This window comes from Protopterus annectens, chromosome 16.part0 (assembly GCF_019279795.1).
Source record: "Protopterus annectens isolate FY-2018-M chromosome 16.part0, PAN1.0, whole genome shotgun sequence".
NCBI lineage: Eukaryota > Metazoa > Chordata > Ceratodontiformes > Protopteridae > Protopterus > Protopterus annectens.
In genome coordinates, this window is record NC_056750.1 from 393,710,115 (window position 1) to 393,726,636 (window position 16,522).

The 16,522-nt window shown below is 41.6% G+C and overlaps 1 protein-coding gene across 1 annotated transcript in view; it reads left to right on the forward strand.

Annotated features, from left to right (window-relative positions):
- The window catches only part of NR6A1 (nuclear receptor subfamily 6 group A member 1), a 1,113,214-nt gene that overhangs the window by 898,034 nt on the left and 198,658 nt on the right, over window positions 1-16,522 (forward strand). Inside the window, exon 7 of the mRNA XM_044058823.1 lies at window positions 12,203-12,324. Coding sequence (XP_043914758.1) covers window positions 12,203-12,324 — 122 coding nt within the window. The remainder of the gene's footprint in view (window positions 1-12,202; window positions 12,325-16,522) is intronic.

The window sequence follows — 16,522 nt, forward strand, 5'->3', positions numbered from 1 at the left end:
TTTTGCATGGTTGTGAATATTGCATAGTTTATAGAGATGAAGCACAAAATTCATGGCCTTTTCCTGAATTTGTTGCCATTGTGCAGAAAGCAGTTCAAAAAGAGGACAGGTGACCTCATTGTTTGTATGAATGAGTAAATGCACATTCACCCCTGGTTTAGCACCTTTCTCCGTCATGGATAAGACCAATGTGCAAATGTTCTGCTTGCCTTTGAGTTGTCTGTAATTAAGATATGGGGGCTAAAAACTTTATGGGAATGTATGACTATGCTTCTAAAAATTCTCATGGGTCAGTAGCCTAGTAAGTACCTATGAACCAAAAATAATACCCAAAAGCAAGAAACCAAGAAAACAGTTCAAAATTATATGTCACTCATGCAGTTGCAAATGTCAGTGACATTGAATGCAACTTAGTGAACATAATGACCACTGATTTAAATCTGTAATTTTAGAAAAAGTTGAAGAAAACCCACTAGGTGGTTCTTGGTCCACAGTACTAGAGAAATAAGAGTTGGTCTGGCAACTTATGTTGAATTCGAATAAATGGCCGGGCCTGTATGATAGTGTGACCATAGCTCTCCTCTTAAAACTAAAGTCCCTCACTAGATAAAATGAAGATTTGTTTAATGATTATATTTTAAGGATTGATGTTTATGTAGGTGCACAGTTTTCTTTATTTGTTATATTTTATGTTTTATAACCTAAATTTGCATTTACGGTAAAATTAAACGCAAGTTTTTAACTTATATTTTATAAGTATGTAGTAGTTAAAGGTAGGGCTCTTATGTTTAGAGTGATGTTCTTCGTGTTTTACTGTTGCAGTCATCACACTTGGGTTATCTGCCTGCAAGTAGCCCTCAGTTGGCCCAAATACCAGAGTCTTGGGATTTCTGCATCGGATACTGTCACCCCTTCCATGACGTCAGGTAGTCAAGGGTATAAAATATGCAGCCGATGCCATTACATCAGTCTTTCTTGCCAAGAGAGAGCCCGAAGCAGAAGCAGTTCACAAGTGCCGGTCGGCCGCTACCTGAAATTTTTGTTTTTTCCGAGTTTCAGACATGAAGTCTTCTAAAGCTAAGTGCCCCGTTGGGGATTTTTTTTTCTTGCTGTAACCGATGTCAGAAAAAATTAACAATTGTCTTGCCTGTGGAAAGCAAATGCCTCACAGAGATTTTCGTTCTTACTGTGTCACCTGTTTAGGCCCAGATGACTACATCCCTAGCGGTCGGTTTTGTGCCTTGTTTAACGCCCGAACCATTCATTGTCGGGCTATTTTTGTAGCTAAATTCTTTCACTCTCATCCTCCGTATTCTGAAATGGCTTCGGTAAGCCATCCGACTACCGATCTTCCAAAAAAGCACAAAGACAGAGACAGACCATAGGTCAAAAATTGCAGACGACGCTTCAGTTAAGCTAGTTACCAGTCCGCCGGTACTCAGTGAGACACCTTTGCACCCCTGATGCCCACTTCTACAGATTGGCAGGTCTCTGCCTGAGACCCATTCAGAGTCCAGTATGCCGCGAGATGCTTCTCCGACTATGGAACCTGCAGATGTCTCTACCGTGGATGGGTCCGGAGTCGCTGTGCAGGCACCGGCTTCTTAGGGTGTATTCCGACCTACCGATATTCATATTAAACTGACAACCTCATTGCCTACTAAAACTCTCAAGTTTCTTAGGCCCAGAGTTCACACTACGCCTAGAAAACTGACTTCCAAAGTGCATGCTCAAGCTCCCATACCACAAAAACAAATGCTTAGAATAGCTGAAGACCTTATTACCCTAATTAGGGGAAGCCAGCCTTCCCCTGCCAAAAGACAAAGAACTGAATTTCCTTCTGATTCTACAGACCAGGAGTCTGATGACTCTGACCCTTCTGATTACCAGGACATACCCTTGTCTACCTATGAGGATTCAGATGCAGAGGAATCCATTCCCTCTGCCTCCCCTCCAGAAGATTTTTCTTTTGGTGAAACCTTGCATACCTTAAGAAAGCATTTCCACTGGGAATGCCAGGACTAACTCAGTCCAGAAAGAGACTCAGGGAATTTTTAGATTTGCCTCAGCACAAGCCTCTAGCTATACCCCCTGCCCTGGATTTTGTAGATGATGTCTTCTTGGAGTCCATTCTTACTCCTGACACTTTACCACCAGCGTCTAGAAAACCTGACAGGTACTACAGAGTACCTGACTCTCACAAATTTCTCTTTAATAATCCTACTGCGGATCCAGAGACCATTTCCCAGGGGCTTAAAAGCATTAAGGCTACTACAGCCAAAAACTCTACCCCTTCAGACAGGGATTCTAGAGCTTTAGACAGATGGGGTAAGAAGGTATATGCCTCTGCAACTCTTACCATCAGGGCTTTAAATTGCCAGCTTCACATGTTGAAGTACCAGCAACATATTATGCAACTAATTAAACAAAAAATGGTGTTACTTCCAGATTGTGCAGAACATAAAGATTTACAAGAGTTAATGCATTCTGCAAACCAAATTAGTAATCTGAAAACCAAATTAGTAAACATACTTTGCAGTGTGGGTTTGATGCCCTAGAAGCATCTTGCAGGGCTTCTGTCACTGGGTCTGTACTGAGAAGGCATGCTTGGCTAAAGGAACAAGTCTTGCCTGACCATGTCAAAGCAAAATTACTAGATGCTCCATTAAATCAGGAGCATTTGTTTGGCACTAAAGCAGTAGTAGTTCTTAAAAAGATGGAAAAAAAAGCAAAATCTATGCAGACTTTCAAAGATTTCTTACAGGTACATCTACCTAGATTCAGTAGGCATTGGCCTTCAAAAAACTGGTCCTTTCCAGTCTCTCTCAGGCCTTCTCAGTCCAAACCCAGGGAAAACAGACCACAAAGACTACAGTCTCAGGGTATGCAGAGATCTAAACAATGGAGCATTTCCACCTCAAAGCCATGGAGTGGTAAGCCACCCCTTTATGGAAAAAGTTCACAATGACTTTCCAATTATCCTTCCCAGCCATGCCCAAGTACTTGCGCCCCTAGGAGGAAAACACTCCCTTCATGCAAAAGACTGGATGTCCATTACTTAGGACCAATGGGTTCTAAACATTGTATCCCAGGGATACAGATTCTACTTCCACTCACTGCCAACACCAAGCGGGTTTCCAGCCTCCCTCCAAACCAGTGGGCAGAGGCTCAAAAGCAAGTACTTTCCCTTCTCCATATAGGGGCTATTCAACCTGTGCCAGTAGAACAAAGGGGACAGGGTTTCTACTCCAGACTGTTCCTGGTGCCCAAAAAATAGAGCTCTTGGCACCCTATCTTGGATCTATCAATTCTCAACACCTTTCTGGTGGTCCCAAAATTCAAAATGCTTACACTGCAACAGCTTCTTCCTATGCTAGCCAAGGATGCCTGGTTAGTCACCCTAGACTGGAAAGAAGCTTATCTGCACATCCCCATAAGGGAGTCTTGCAGGAAATAGTTACGTTTCAGGGCAGGCACTATGCACTATCAGTTCTCTGCACTTCCCTTTGACTTATCTACTGCGCCCAGAGTATTCACAAAATGCCTGGCTCCAGTCACTGCATACTGCAGGCAGAGAAATATTCAAATCTACCCATACTTGGATGATTGCCTGATTCAGGCGGCCAGTCATGAATTGCTACTTCAGCACCTGGCACTTGTAAAAAGACGTCTAACTTCACTGGGATACACCATCAACAAAACAAAATCACAACTGGTGCCCAGCCAACAAGTTGTATTCCTGGGAGCAAGCTTGAACACAACTTCCCTGATGGCATTCCTCACTCCAGAAAAGCAGGTCCATTAGACAAACTATTTCAAACTAATGGCCAACAAAACCCAGCTATCTGCAAGGAAAATACTGCCAGCCCTGGGTTTCATGGCCTCATGCATTCTGCTAATTCTGTATGCAGACTGCATATGAGGAAACTTCAATGATACTTAAAAAATCTCTGGTGTCAACATTCCCAGGACCTGGAAACCATGATTCCTATCATTCCTTGCCAGAGAACAAAGTTCCTTTGGTGGGCAGAAGCCTGCTACCACAACGAGGGACTCTTTCACTCAACCCCCTGCCGCCCAAACCCTGACAACAGATGCATCAGACTATGCATGAGGGGCTCACATGGCAGGCAAATGCATTCAAGGCAAATGGAGCCCAAGACAAATGCACCTGCATATTAATCAAAAAGAAGCGTTAGCTGTACAGAATGCACTGACAGCCTTCAAATACCTTATCCTTCCAGGACAACTCTTGATAAAGACAGACAACACCACAGTTATGTGGTACATAAACAAGCAAAGGGGAACTCATTCCTACCCACTCTGCAGGTTAGCCATGGCTCTGTGGAACACAGCCTTGAGCAATCAAGTGCACCTGCAAGCTCAATTCCTGCCAGGCAAACAAAATTCACTGGCAGACTTAAGCAAAAATCTAATGGACCCCCACAAGTGGAAACTGGAACCCAACTCATTCAAGCTTCTAATCCACAGGTGGGGGACACCAGAGGTGGACCTCTTTGCTTCCCCCAGAACCATCAATTGCACAAATTTTGCACCAGAACTCCCCACAGCCAAGCATGGAAAGTGGATGCTCTATCCTTCAAATGGGAAAACCTCTCAATTTATACCTTTCCCCCTCTGCCCCTCCTCTCAAAGGTACTACTCAAGATCGGTCAGGACAGCCCAAGGGCAATTCTTATTGCACCAGACTGGCCACACCAGCACTGGTACCCACTTTTACACAGTTTGACAACAGTGCCACCCTGTCACCTTCATCAGACACCTTCCCTGCTGTTTCAGTAGGAGGGACAGATTTTGCATCCACAGCTGCAAACCCTAAACCTTGCAGCCTGGCTTATCTCCTGAATATTCCACCAGCAACCCTCAGCAAGCAGGTACTTGACATCATTCATGAGGCCAAAAGGCCTAGTACTAATAAATCCTATGCTGAAAAGTGGAAAAGATATTGCTCTTGGAGTCAGTCTCAAGGAAAGGACACAACTGTGCCCTGCTTACCTGAAATCCTTGATTACCTAGCAGAGCTACTCCACAGAGGCCTATCCTTCTCCTCCATTAAGATTCATGCCTCTGCCATCTCCGCTCATTATAATACTGAGCCACCTCTATTCTCTCACACTCTCATCAGACAGTTTCTGAGAGGGGCTTACAATTTAAGGCCCCCTAGGAGAGCACCCATCCCTGCCTGGGATCTTAACTTTGCACTGGAAAAGCTCACGCTCCCCCCTTTTGAACCTGCAGCTTCAGCAGAGTTAAAATTCCTTTCTTAGTAAACAGCCTTGACTTTTAGCCATAACCTCAGCTAGAAGAGTGTCTGAGTTACCGGCACTAATGGCTGTGGAACCCTTCATTGTTTTCCATGCTGACAGGGTTTCCCTCAGGACTAACCCGTCCTTTATGCCTAAGGTGGTCTCCAGTGTAGCTCTAAACCAAGCCACCCATTTGCCAACCTTCTTCCCTAATCTTCAAAATAAAGGAGAGAGGATCCTGCACTCCTTGGATATGCACAGACAGCTCAGGTTCTACCTTGACAGGAAACTCCAAATAGTACAACCTCTGCGAGTGAGGCAGCTGCAGGGTCCCAAAGAGCAAAATATTCCAACAAAAAGAAAACAGGACCAGCATACAAGGCACCTTGAAAATAAATTTATTGATTGAGGTTCTTGAAAAACAGACTGGTTTCGGCAAATATTTAACAAAGCCTTCTTCAGTGTTTAAAAAACAACAAAAAAGAACCTGTATTTAAATACTCAAGTGAGTCATGTGCTTAATTACATATGCTCATTCAGACCTGGCTTAAAGAGCCCACCAAGTTTAATGATCCATTTTTTCTCCATTGAATTTAATAAATTATGCCAACCTGATTTGTTATGCCTGGATCTTCTGATTTTATCAATAATGGTAAAACTAAAAGTAGCCTTTGGATGTACCAAAGAATGTTTATATAAAGCATTGTTGTCTCTCTTGTGTCTGATATCACTAAAGTGCTCAGAGATTCGAAGCTTCAAGGGTCTTTGCTATACTGAAGCACATTTCTGGATGTATACCAATATACAACTGCCTATAGTGGTTTATATGTTATTTTCTTGGTCACCACATTTTTTATAGTTTATGTGCTTCGGCATTACAACCCAAATATTGATATTTGGCTATACTCTTAGCTAGGTAAGGTTAATATTTGACTTTTTACTCAACATACGTTGAGCTCAGTTTATATTCATAGGGTGTTTTCAATAATTGCATTTTCTTGGGTAACACCCATAACTGAAGCTTAAAATTTACATGTTTTTTATTGACAATGGGTATTCATCTAGTTGGTGGTGCTTTGTATCTTTAGTTATATGGCATTTGTGTTTTTCACTATTGTTATGATAAGCTGTGCTTAGTTCACATTATATTTCAACATTCATATTATTTGAACTGATGTCTTTAGTATTTTTAACATATTAGGTAGATGGCTTATTTCTATCCAAAAGTGATGATCTGGGAAGCTGGGTGTCTTATAGTTGGCAACAATACATTTATGCCTTTGTTTTGTTACTAGGGCTCATACAAGATATACAAATCACGATTGTGTTTAACACCAGGTGTGATATTTCTTTATAGCAATTCAAGTAATAGGTGTTGTTTCCACCTTCTTTGATATGGAAGTGGTGTGAGTCCTTATTAATATGATTTTTGATGGCATATTCATTGGTTTCCTATACATTCTTGTCACGCCTTGCTTTTATGTTCTTTTCTTGTTTTAATAGTAAGCTCAGCATTAATGTCAATATTAGTCCCATTAAGTTTTTTTTTTGGGCTCAATAGTGGACAATCTTGCTGTTAGATATTTGTTAATATCAAACCATTTATATACGGTTTCTGATGACCGTCACTTTTGCTTGGCCTCACTTTTTTTGAACTACTACATCGGGATTGTTTTATTGTTGTATGACTCTATAGCATCAGAATCAATTTCTACACATTTTTCTATTATTTTTTTAGATTTTCATTCCATATTAGTTTGAGCTATTGTACACTTGGCCTAATACTACAATACTTAACACAAATTATGCATTAATTAGGATTTTTTTTTTTTAATACAGTTCCACATTACGGGCCTTTCAATCTATTTAAGATTATCATCAGTAAGATTTTAGATCTAGTTTTTTCAGCCTGTTGTCAAATATTACTCCAACTATCATTTTGAGTAAGGAGCCATATGATGCTTCGGACCTAAGGCTTATTGGTTCAGACAGGACCGGCAATAGACCCAATCCAGGTGAATAGTCCCTTTGGGAATATTTTCACATTTACTTATGTCAGCTATAATATTATATTGGTCTGCTGCTTATTGATCCTATGCTGAACTGGCTCAGGTCTATTTAACTTTGGTATTATTTTGGACAGCGGTCTTTATTAATATATTTAAACATGGAATTGCATCATTTAATAAATTGGCTGTCTTCTGACAGAGACGATCTTTCTGTTTTTGGAATTGGTCCCCTTGGTGAAAAGTTGGATGACCTTGGCAACACAGGCCTTGATGAAAATTGTGTAAACATTTTTTCAAATCTTAACAAACATATGAGATCTTTGAGAAATAACGTTTGGCATTACAAATTTTTTCGTGCATATTTACTCAAAGGCATCACTCCACGAGGGTTACGATGCATCTAACCATTGGTTAATTCCCCTGATGATTTTCTATTGAAACAGTGGAATGAAATTCAACAAGAGACAACCCTGAAATTTGTTGAAGTACTAGCAAATTTCCATAATAGTCATTGAACAAGAAATTAAATCCATTTCTTCTCTTAGTGATAAAGCCAAGCAATTTGAGGGTCAGACCATATATACAAATAGTATCAAGAACATAAGCAAGGAACTTATGACATTGGAATCACAGCTTAAGGATAGGAAAAAGAAAAAGTTCCAAAGGGATTTAGATGATTATACCAGAGGGGATCCCTTCAATTTTACAAACAAAAACAAACGTACGATTTTCTCCTTCGAATCGTACCTATCCCAAGAGGAAACTGACTAAATCTATCCTTAAGAAAGGCACATATAACTATACTGACACTTCAGCTGATGAATATTCATCCTCATGTCTTGACACTGATTCAGGGGGTGCCACAGGCTCACCAGTATCCAATAGAAGAAATTCTGTCACCTCACAGGATTTACACGTAGGAGGGGGGGGCAGGAAACATTAAAAGATGTGGACAACATGGAAACGCTATTAGAGATGTTTGTGACCAAACAACCACTGTAAACATTACTAATATTTCATCACATGTCCTCTCCTCCTCTGAAATTGACATTCTTAATAAAGGATTATCATTCATCCCTGTTTTTTTTTGTTCCTGAAGAAAGTTTTGTTCAAGATAGTTTCATTTTGTAGAAATCTTAACCTTAAACTATTTTTCCAGGAACAAGAACCAAAGATCTCTGATGAATTTAAATACCATATGTCTTCGTTTATGCCACCCATGAATCACCAAGTTTACATGTTTCAACAAGCCATTATCAAAGATCTACATTTTCAGTTTAGATCAATTCCAACATTACCTAATAATGTGTCCAAAATTTGCATGGAAAATATCAACACATTGGCAAACAATCACAATCTAGTCATAATTGGTGCTGACAAAGGTGGTTCTATAGTGATTCAGGATACATTACAATATGATCATGAAGCACTGAACCAATTATCCAACGCATGCTATTACTCTGAACTCACCATTGATCCAGCACCAGTATTCAAGGAACAGATTGATTCTTTCCTTAGTTTAGCTGTTGCAGAAGGTATCATCACTCAAAACGCACAGCATCAACTCACCATTGCCAACCCTTGTCCACAATACATTTATTTCCTACCTAAAATACACAAGGACCTTCAACACCCACCCAGCAGACCCATTGTTTCAGGTAGAAATTCATTAACAGAACCATTATCTCTATTCCTTACCAGATTTCTTAAGCCCCTTTTACAATGTGTCCATTCTAGAATTCAAGATACCATGGAAGTTTTACAGATTATCTCTGATACACAGCTTGAGCCCGACTGGTTACTTTGCACATTGAATGTAAAATCATTATATACCAACATACCACATTGGGCTGGCCTAGAGGCGTTGGAATACTGGCTCAACAAAACTGAAATATACAAGCCAGGTTTCAACACCCTTTTATTGTGTTTAACAGAACATGTTTTGACAAAAAATGTGTTTTTTTACAAAGACAAATGCTATTTACAAACCAAGGGGACAGCTATGGGTGCATCTTTTGCACCCATATATGCCGATTTGTTCATGGCATACTTTGAAGAACAGGTTATTTACGACAACTCTCATAACATTTACATGGTTGAAATGGACATTTGGCGCAGATATTTGGATGACTGCCGGTTGGTATGGAGAGCGAATAAAGAATACCTTTCGGAATTTGTTTCCTATTTGAACGAAAATAAATGGGGGATTGAATTTTCTGTCAGCTATGATAGAGATAAAATTATCTTCTTAGATGTATTGGTTTGCTGTGCATCTGATCATACGCTGACTACAGAAATTCATCGTAAATTCCCCCAAAATAATTCACTTCTCCATGCAACCAGCTTTCATCCTCCTCACATCTGCAAAAACATTCCCAAATCACAGTTTATGCGCATTAAACGCATTTGTTCTGATCAGCACACTTATAGACACTTCAGAGATGATTTAGTACATAGATTCCATGACCGTGGGTATAAAATGGGTCAACTATTACATACCAAATACACAGTTGACCAGATGGAACGCACTGAATTGCTTCATTATAAAACTAGACACAAATCACCTTCAGTAACACCTAGATTTATCACCACATATGGTCGGAATACCAACATATTGATGCAAATTGTTCAACATAATTGGAACATATTAACATGTGAACCTAGACTTCAGGACATTCTTGGAGACAGATGTTCATTTTCCTTTCGGAAAGGCAAAAATCTATCTGCCTTTTTTAATCACTTTAAACATCTTGAGAAGAAAGGTACCAAAAGTATCCAGACCACATTATCAGGGGATCAATTAATTGGTTGCTTCCCTTGTGGACACTGTATCTATTGTAACATTATACTCAAAACCACCAGTTTCAGCAGTCAAAACACCCCCCAAGTATTCAATATAACATTTCTTGCTAACTGTTCCTCAGATTGGGTCATTTATATGGCCAAATGCACATGTCCTGCATTCTATATTGGCCAAACCTCCAGACCCTTGAAGCTTCGAAACTCTGAGCACTTTAGTGATATCAGACACAAGAGAGACACCGATGCTTTATATAAACATTCCTTGGTACATCCAAAGGCTACTTTTAGTTTTACCATTATTGATAAAATTAGAAGATCCAGGCATAACAAATCAGGTTGGCATAATTTATTAAATTCAATGGAGAAAAAATGGATCATTAAACTTGGTGGGCTCTTTAAGCCAGGTCTGAATGAGCATATGGAATTAAGCACATGACTCACTTGAGTATTTAAATACAGGTTCTTTTTTGTTGTTTTTTAAACACTGAAGAAGGCTTTGTTAAAAATTTGCCGAAACCAGTCTGTTTTTCAAGAACCTCAATCAATAAATTTATTTTCAAGGTGCCTTGTATGCCGGTCCTGTTTTTTTTTGTTTGTCTACCTTGACAGGACTAAACCTTTCAGAAAATCTGACCAACTGTTAGTCAGCTTTGCTACAAGGGCAGAGGGCAAGGCCATTTCAAAGCAAACCATTTCCAAATGGATAGCACACTGTATCCATTTCTGCTACAAGCACCATGGAAAACCTACCCCACAGGGGATCAGAACACATTCCACTAGGGCTACTTCCACCTCTACAGCATTTCTCAGGGGAGTCCGTACCAGGTACGTTCTGGAAGCTGCAACCTGGAGTTCTGTACACACCTTCACCAAGCATTACCACTTATTATTTTTTTCTAAATCCAAAGCTGGATTTGCTACAGCAGTCTTACAAGGCCTGCTAGCCAGCCCTAACTCCTCTTAAATGCCTCCACCCTTCCTCAACTTTGGGAATCAACCCAGGTGTGATGACTGCAACAGTGAAACATGAAGAACATAGTACAGTTGTGTGCCTGTAGATTTTCGAGTGTATTCACTGTTGCAGTCCTGGTTTCCCTCCCTCCAGCCCCCTGTTCTTCTCTGTCCTTTCTACCTATCCTCTATATGGCCATTTTTTATAGCAGGGGTATTTACTTTTTACTGGTGGTGTTCCACACCATATACTAGCTTCCTATTTGGGGTCTCTTGACATCTAGGGCAAGAAAAACTGATGTAATGGCACCGGCTGCCTGTTTTATACCCCTGACGACCTGACATCATGGAAGAAGCGATAGAATCCGAAGCAGAAATCCCAAGACTCTGGTATTTGGGCCGACTGAGGGCTACCTGCAGGCAGATAACCCAAGTGTGATGACTGCAACAGTAAATGCACTCGAACATCTACATTTATGGTAAGTGTACACAACTGTACTTTTTGCAACCCAGCTAATTCAAAAGGGTGTGTCTAAACCCCATACCTCTGCCTCATTGATCCAGCCCATTTCTGAGTACTGTGGTATATCATGTAAGTGACAAAAAAACCCGCATGAAACAGTTTGAAATGATTCCTTACTAGAAAAAAGCCATAGCTTCTCCATCATCATCATCAGTATGCTTTTTTGTGGTTCCCGCTTCTTTCAGATTAGCTTCAAGGTATTGTCATTGAACTCTGCCTTTTCAGCTCAGCACCTTAACACGTGTTCCTTCTGGGTCAAGATGGAATCAATTTCTTGCATACAGTAGGTCTTTTTCCAGGTTTCCTCAATCCCTTACTTGAAATGTCATTCTTGATTTTTATGTTAAGAAAGTGAAAAAAGGAGAGTATTTTTAACCTTTATCCTGTACCTTCTAAATCCCTTATATATTGGGAAACCATAACACTTTTTCAGGATTTTATTGGACTCCCTTAGATTTTGATTTTGAGCAAACATGAGCAGCCTCTGACTTTGAATTGCAGTACACTGTGGCTGTTTGTCACTTAATTATCTGAACAAATCAAGCAAGCATGGAGTCAGAAGTGCTAATTAAGGATTTTGAACTAATCTAGAATAAAAAACAGATTGACAGGTATGCTGAAGATGTTGCTGTTGTTTAAAATTTTCTTAGATTTAGCGAAGAAGGAATGGAAGTGATGGAGCGCTTGATCTACCTCTTTCGAAAGTTCAACCAGCTAAAGGTCAGCAATGAAGAATATGCATGTATGAAAGCTATTAACTTTCTTAATCAAGGTAAGTCTGGAAACCGTTTTCATTTCATTTTTGTTCATTGTTATACATGAGCAGTTGTCTCTCTTAGATCAGTTGTTTTAGGTACTTTATCTCATGATAACAACAGAACACATGACCTACTTTAAAAGTTACATTTGTGGTCCAGAACATCAACTTTGATTCAGTGTATGAAAGAAGGAAAAATATGGTGGAACTGAGAGAAAAACATGCATATTGTGATCAAGTGTGTGTGTGTGTGTGTGTGTGTGTGTGTGTGTGTGTGTGTGTGTGTGTGTGTGTGTGTTTGTGTGTGAGTGTGTGAGTGTGTGAGTGTGTGAGTGTGTGAGTGTGTGTGTGTGTATACTTTCAGTTGTCCCTACTTTGTGGAAGTTGACCTTTTGTAAGTGTCTATTTTCATTTATGTCAGGTAGAATTACAATGGAAGAGGTTTCTCATTAAATGCTAACTACCTTGTACTGGTTACTACTTCAGTTTTATTGGTTCAGATGTAATTTTGCAAGGACATGAACTAAGTAAGAAATATTGATTTTCTTCATGTTTCACTGTTGCAGTCATCACCTGTGGGTTATCCCTGCTGTGGTAGCCCTCGGTCGGCCCGAATACCAGAGTCAATGTCTTTGTGTGCCGGCTGCCGTCGCCTGTAGTCTGACGTCAGGTCATCAGTGCTATAAAGCAAGGCAGCCGACGTCATTACATCAGTCTTTCTTGCCGTGGAGCCTATAGCAGAAGCAGTTCGCACGAGTGCCAGTCGGTCACTATCAGAAGTTGAATTTCAAAAGAAAACGTCTAAAGCTAAGTACCCCATTGGGGACGCTTTTTTCTTGTTCTAACCAATGTCCAAAAAAGTTAACAATTGTCTCACCTGTGGAAAGCAGATCCCACACTGAGACTTTCATTGTTACTGCATCACTTGTTTAGGCCCAGACCACGATGTCTCTCGTTGCTGGTTCTGTGCCCTCTTTAATATGAGAGCCATTTGTCTGAGAACTCTTTTTGTAGACAATTATTTTCATGTTCCGTCTTCGAATTCTGATATGGTGTCCATCAGCCAACAATCTGTCGACATTCCGAAAAAACATAGAGATAAAGATATAGAGACAGACCACACAAGGCTAAGCCTTCCAATGATGCTACTACTAAGCAAAGCTGTCAGTTCTCCGGAATTCAGTGAGGCGCTTTCGCAGCCCCTGATGCCTGACTCGCTTTCTATGCAGGCCTTTGCCGAGACCCTTTCAGAGTATGGTATGCTGCAGAAATCCACTTCGTCTTCTGAGCCTTTGGTTGTCTCTACCTCGGTTGGGTCCAGAGCCGTGATGCAGGCACCGTCTTCTGAGGAGGCCTTTCGCACTACCGATTCTAGACAAAAAACATCATCTTTGCATCCGACTACCACTTCTCAGAGACCAACGGATTCTCTCAGGCCTAGAAGCCAGGCCACTCTTAGGAAATCTGCTTCTAGCCACCATCTTGCTACTGCTCCCCCACCCCAAGCTCAAATGCTTAAAATGGCGGAGGATCTCATCTCCCTTATCCAAGGTACTCAGGGCCCCACTCCAAAAAGGAAAATGCATCCTTCTCCTGAAATTATGACAGACCAAGAGTCTGAGGAATCTGATTATTCTGCTTTTGAAGAGGAACAACATCACTTAACTGTTTATGAGGATTCAGATGCAGAGGAATCCATCCCTTCTGCCTCCCCTCCAGAGGATCTCTCCTTTAGGGAAACCCTTCACTCCCTCAGGGATAATTTTCAGTGGGAATCTCGAAACTTCCCACAGTCAAAGAAACGACTTAGAGAGTTTCTGGACCTGCCCCAGCACAGACCCCTGGCCATCCCACCTATTTTGGAAGTGGTGGATGATGTTTTCCTTGAGTCCAGCTTAGCCCCTGATGCCCTGCCTCCTGCTCCAACTAAACCTGACAGGTACTAGTACTACAGAGTACCGGATTCTCACAAATACCTGTACAGGAATCCTGCTGCAAACCCTGAGGTCATTACACAGGGATCCAAAGGAGCTAAGACTAGATCTGCCAAGAATCCTCTTCCTTCTGACAGAGACATTAGAGCTCTGGACAGATGGGGTAAGAAAGTATACACCTCTGCAACCTTAGCTATCGGAGCACTCAATTGTCAGTTCCATATGATAAAATATCAACAACACACTTTGGAACAATTAAAACAGAAGATTGCTACCTCTCCTGACAGTGCCAACTCAAAAGAGCTGGGAGAATTACTACACTCTGCTTGTCAAGTGGCCAAACACTCATTACAATGTGGATATGACACCCTAGAAGCCTCTAGCAGGGCAGCAGTGACAGGATCTGTTATTAGAAGACATGCATGGCTGTACGAACAACTTCTCCCTGATCATGTCAAGTCTAAACTTATTGATGCACCCCTAGATAAGGAACGCCTGTTTGGGGAAAAAGCACAAGAGGTGCTTGACAAAGCAAAATCTATGCAAACAGTAAAATATTTCTTTCATGTTCAACCTCCCAGATACAGCAGGAACTTTCCCCCTAAGCACTGGGTCTTCCCTGCGCCTAGCAGGCAGGGCCAAGATAAGCCACGCAGAGACAGGCCATCCAGGCCCCTATCCCAGGGTCAGCAAAGAAGCAAACAATGGACCACGTCCATCTCTAAGGCAGGGAGTTCTAAGCCAAGCTTCTATGGCAAGCACTCAGTGACTCTCCCTCCCCCTCTGCCCTCCTTTCACTCATTAAAAACTAGGAGGAAGGCTCATTCTCTACAAGGATAGTTGGGTCTCTATAACCAAGGACCAATGGGTCTTGAAAATTATTTCTCAGAGATACAGATTCTCCTTCAGCGAACTCCCTATTCCAAGAGGGTACTCAAACCTCCCCCCAAACCAGTGGACAGAGGCATTGAAACAGGTCCAAACTTCTAATATCCCAGGGAGCAATAGAACATGTCCCTCCTGATCAAACAGGAAAAGGTTTTTACTCTACTATTACTTGTTCCCAGAAAAGAGGGCACTTGGCGCCCCATCCTGGATCTATCCAAACTGAACACCTCGTTGGTGGTCCCCAGATTCAAAATGCTAACCTTGCAGCAGCTCCTGCCTATGCTGACACAAAATGCCTGGCTTGTGACACTAGACCTAAAAGATACCTACCTCCACATCCCCATCAGGGAATTGTGCAGAAAATTCCTGCACTTTAGAGCAGGCTATCAACACTTTAAGTTCTCTGCACTGCCCTTTGGCTTATCTACTGCTCCCAGAGTATTCACCAAATGCTTGGCCCCGGCTATAGCATTCTGCAGACAGAGAAATATACAGATTTACCCTTACCTGGACAACTGCCTCATTTAGGCAGACTGCAAAGAAAAGATGGTCCAGGACCTTCTCTTTGTCAAATCACTCCTAACTTCCCTAGGGTTCACTATCAATGAGAAAAAATCAAAGCAGAACCTGTTTTCCTGGGAGCTGTGCTAGACACAGCAAACCAAATGGCCTTCCTATCCCCAGAAAAAGCAGAGCTTCCTCCCTCTCTACTTAACCCATCTGGCTTCCAGAAGTCACCTCACTGTGAGGAAGTTCCTGCAAGCCCTGGAATACATAGCATCTTGCATCTTTCTCATCCCTCTCACTAGGCTTCACATGAGAAAACTTCATTAGAGACCACTATCCCTCTGATCCCTTGTATAAGGGCTGAATTTCTCTGATGGGCAGAGGCCTGTGCCATGAACAAGGGTATTTCCTTCATCCTTCGTCCTTCTGGCCAGACCATCACCACCGATGCCTCAGACACTGCTTGGGGCACTCACCTAGCAAGCAGGTGTACCCAAGGCCTTTGGAATGCCCAGAAACTTCACTTGCACATCATCTGGAAAGGAATGATGGCAGTGCAAAAGGCTCTAACTTCCTTCCAACCTCATCTCAGGCCAGGGGCCCTCCTTATAAAAACAGACAACACCACAGTAATATGGTAATCAACAAGCAGGGGGGCACCCAATCTTACTCCCTGTGTCAGTTAGCCATGAGTCTCTGGCTTACAGCCACCTCCATGTGGCTACACCTAATTGCCTAATACTTACCAGGGATCAACAACACAGTGGTGGACCACCTAAGCAGAAAATTACTGAACCCCCATGAATGGCAGCTGCACAGAGAAATCTTTCTGCAAATCACCCAGGAGTGAGGAACCCCAGAAGTGGACCTCTTTGCCTCGCACC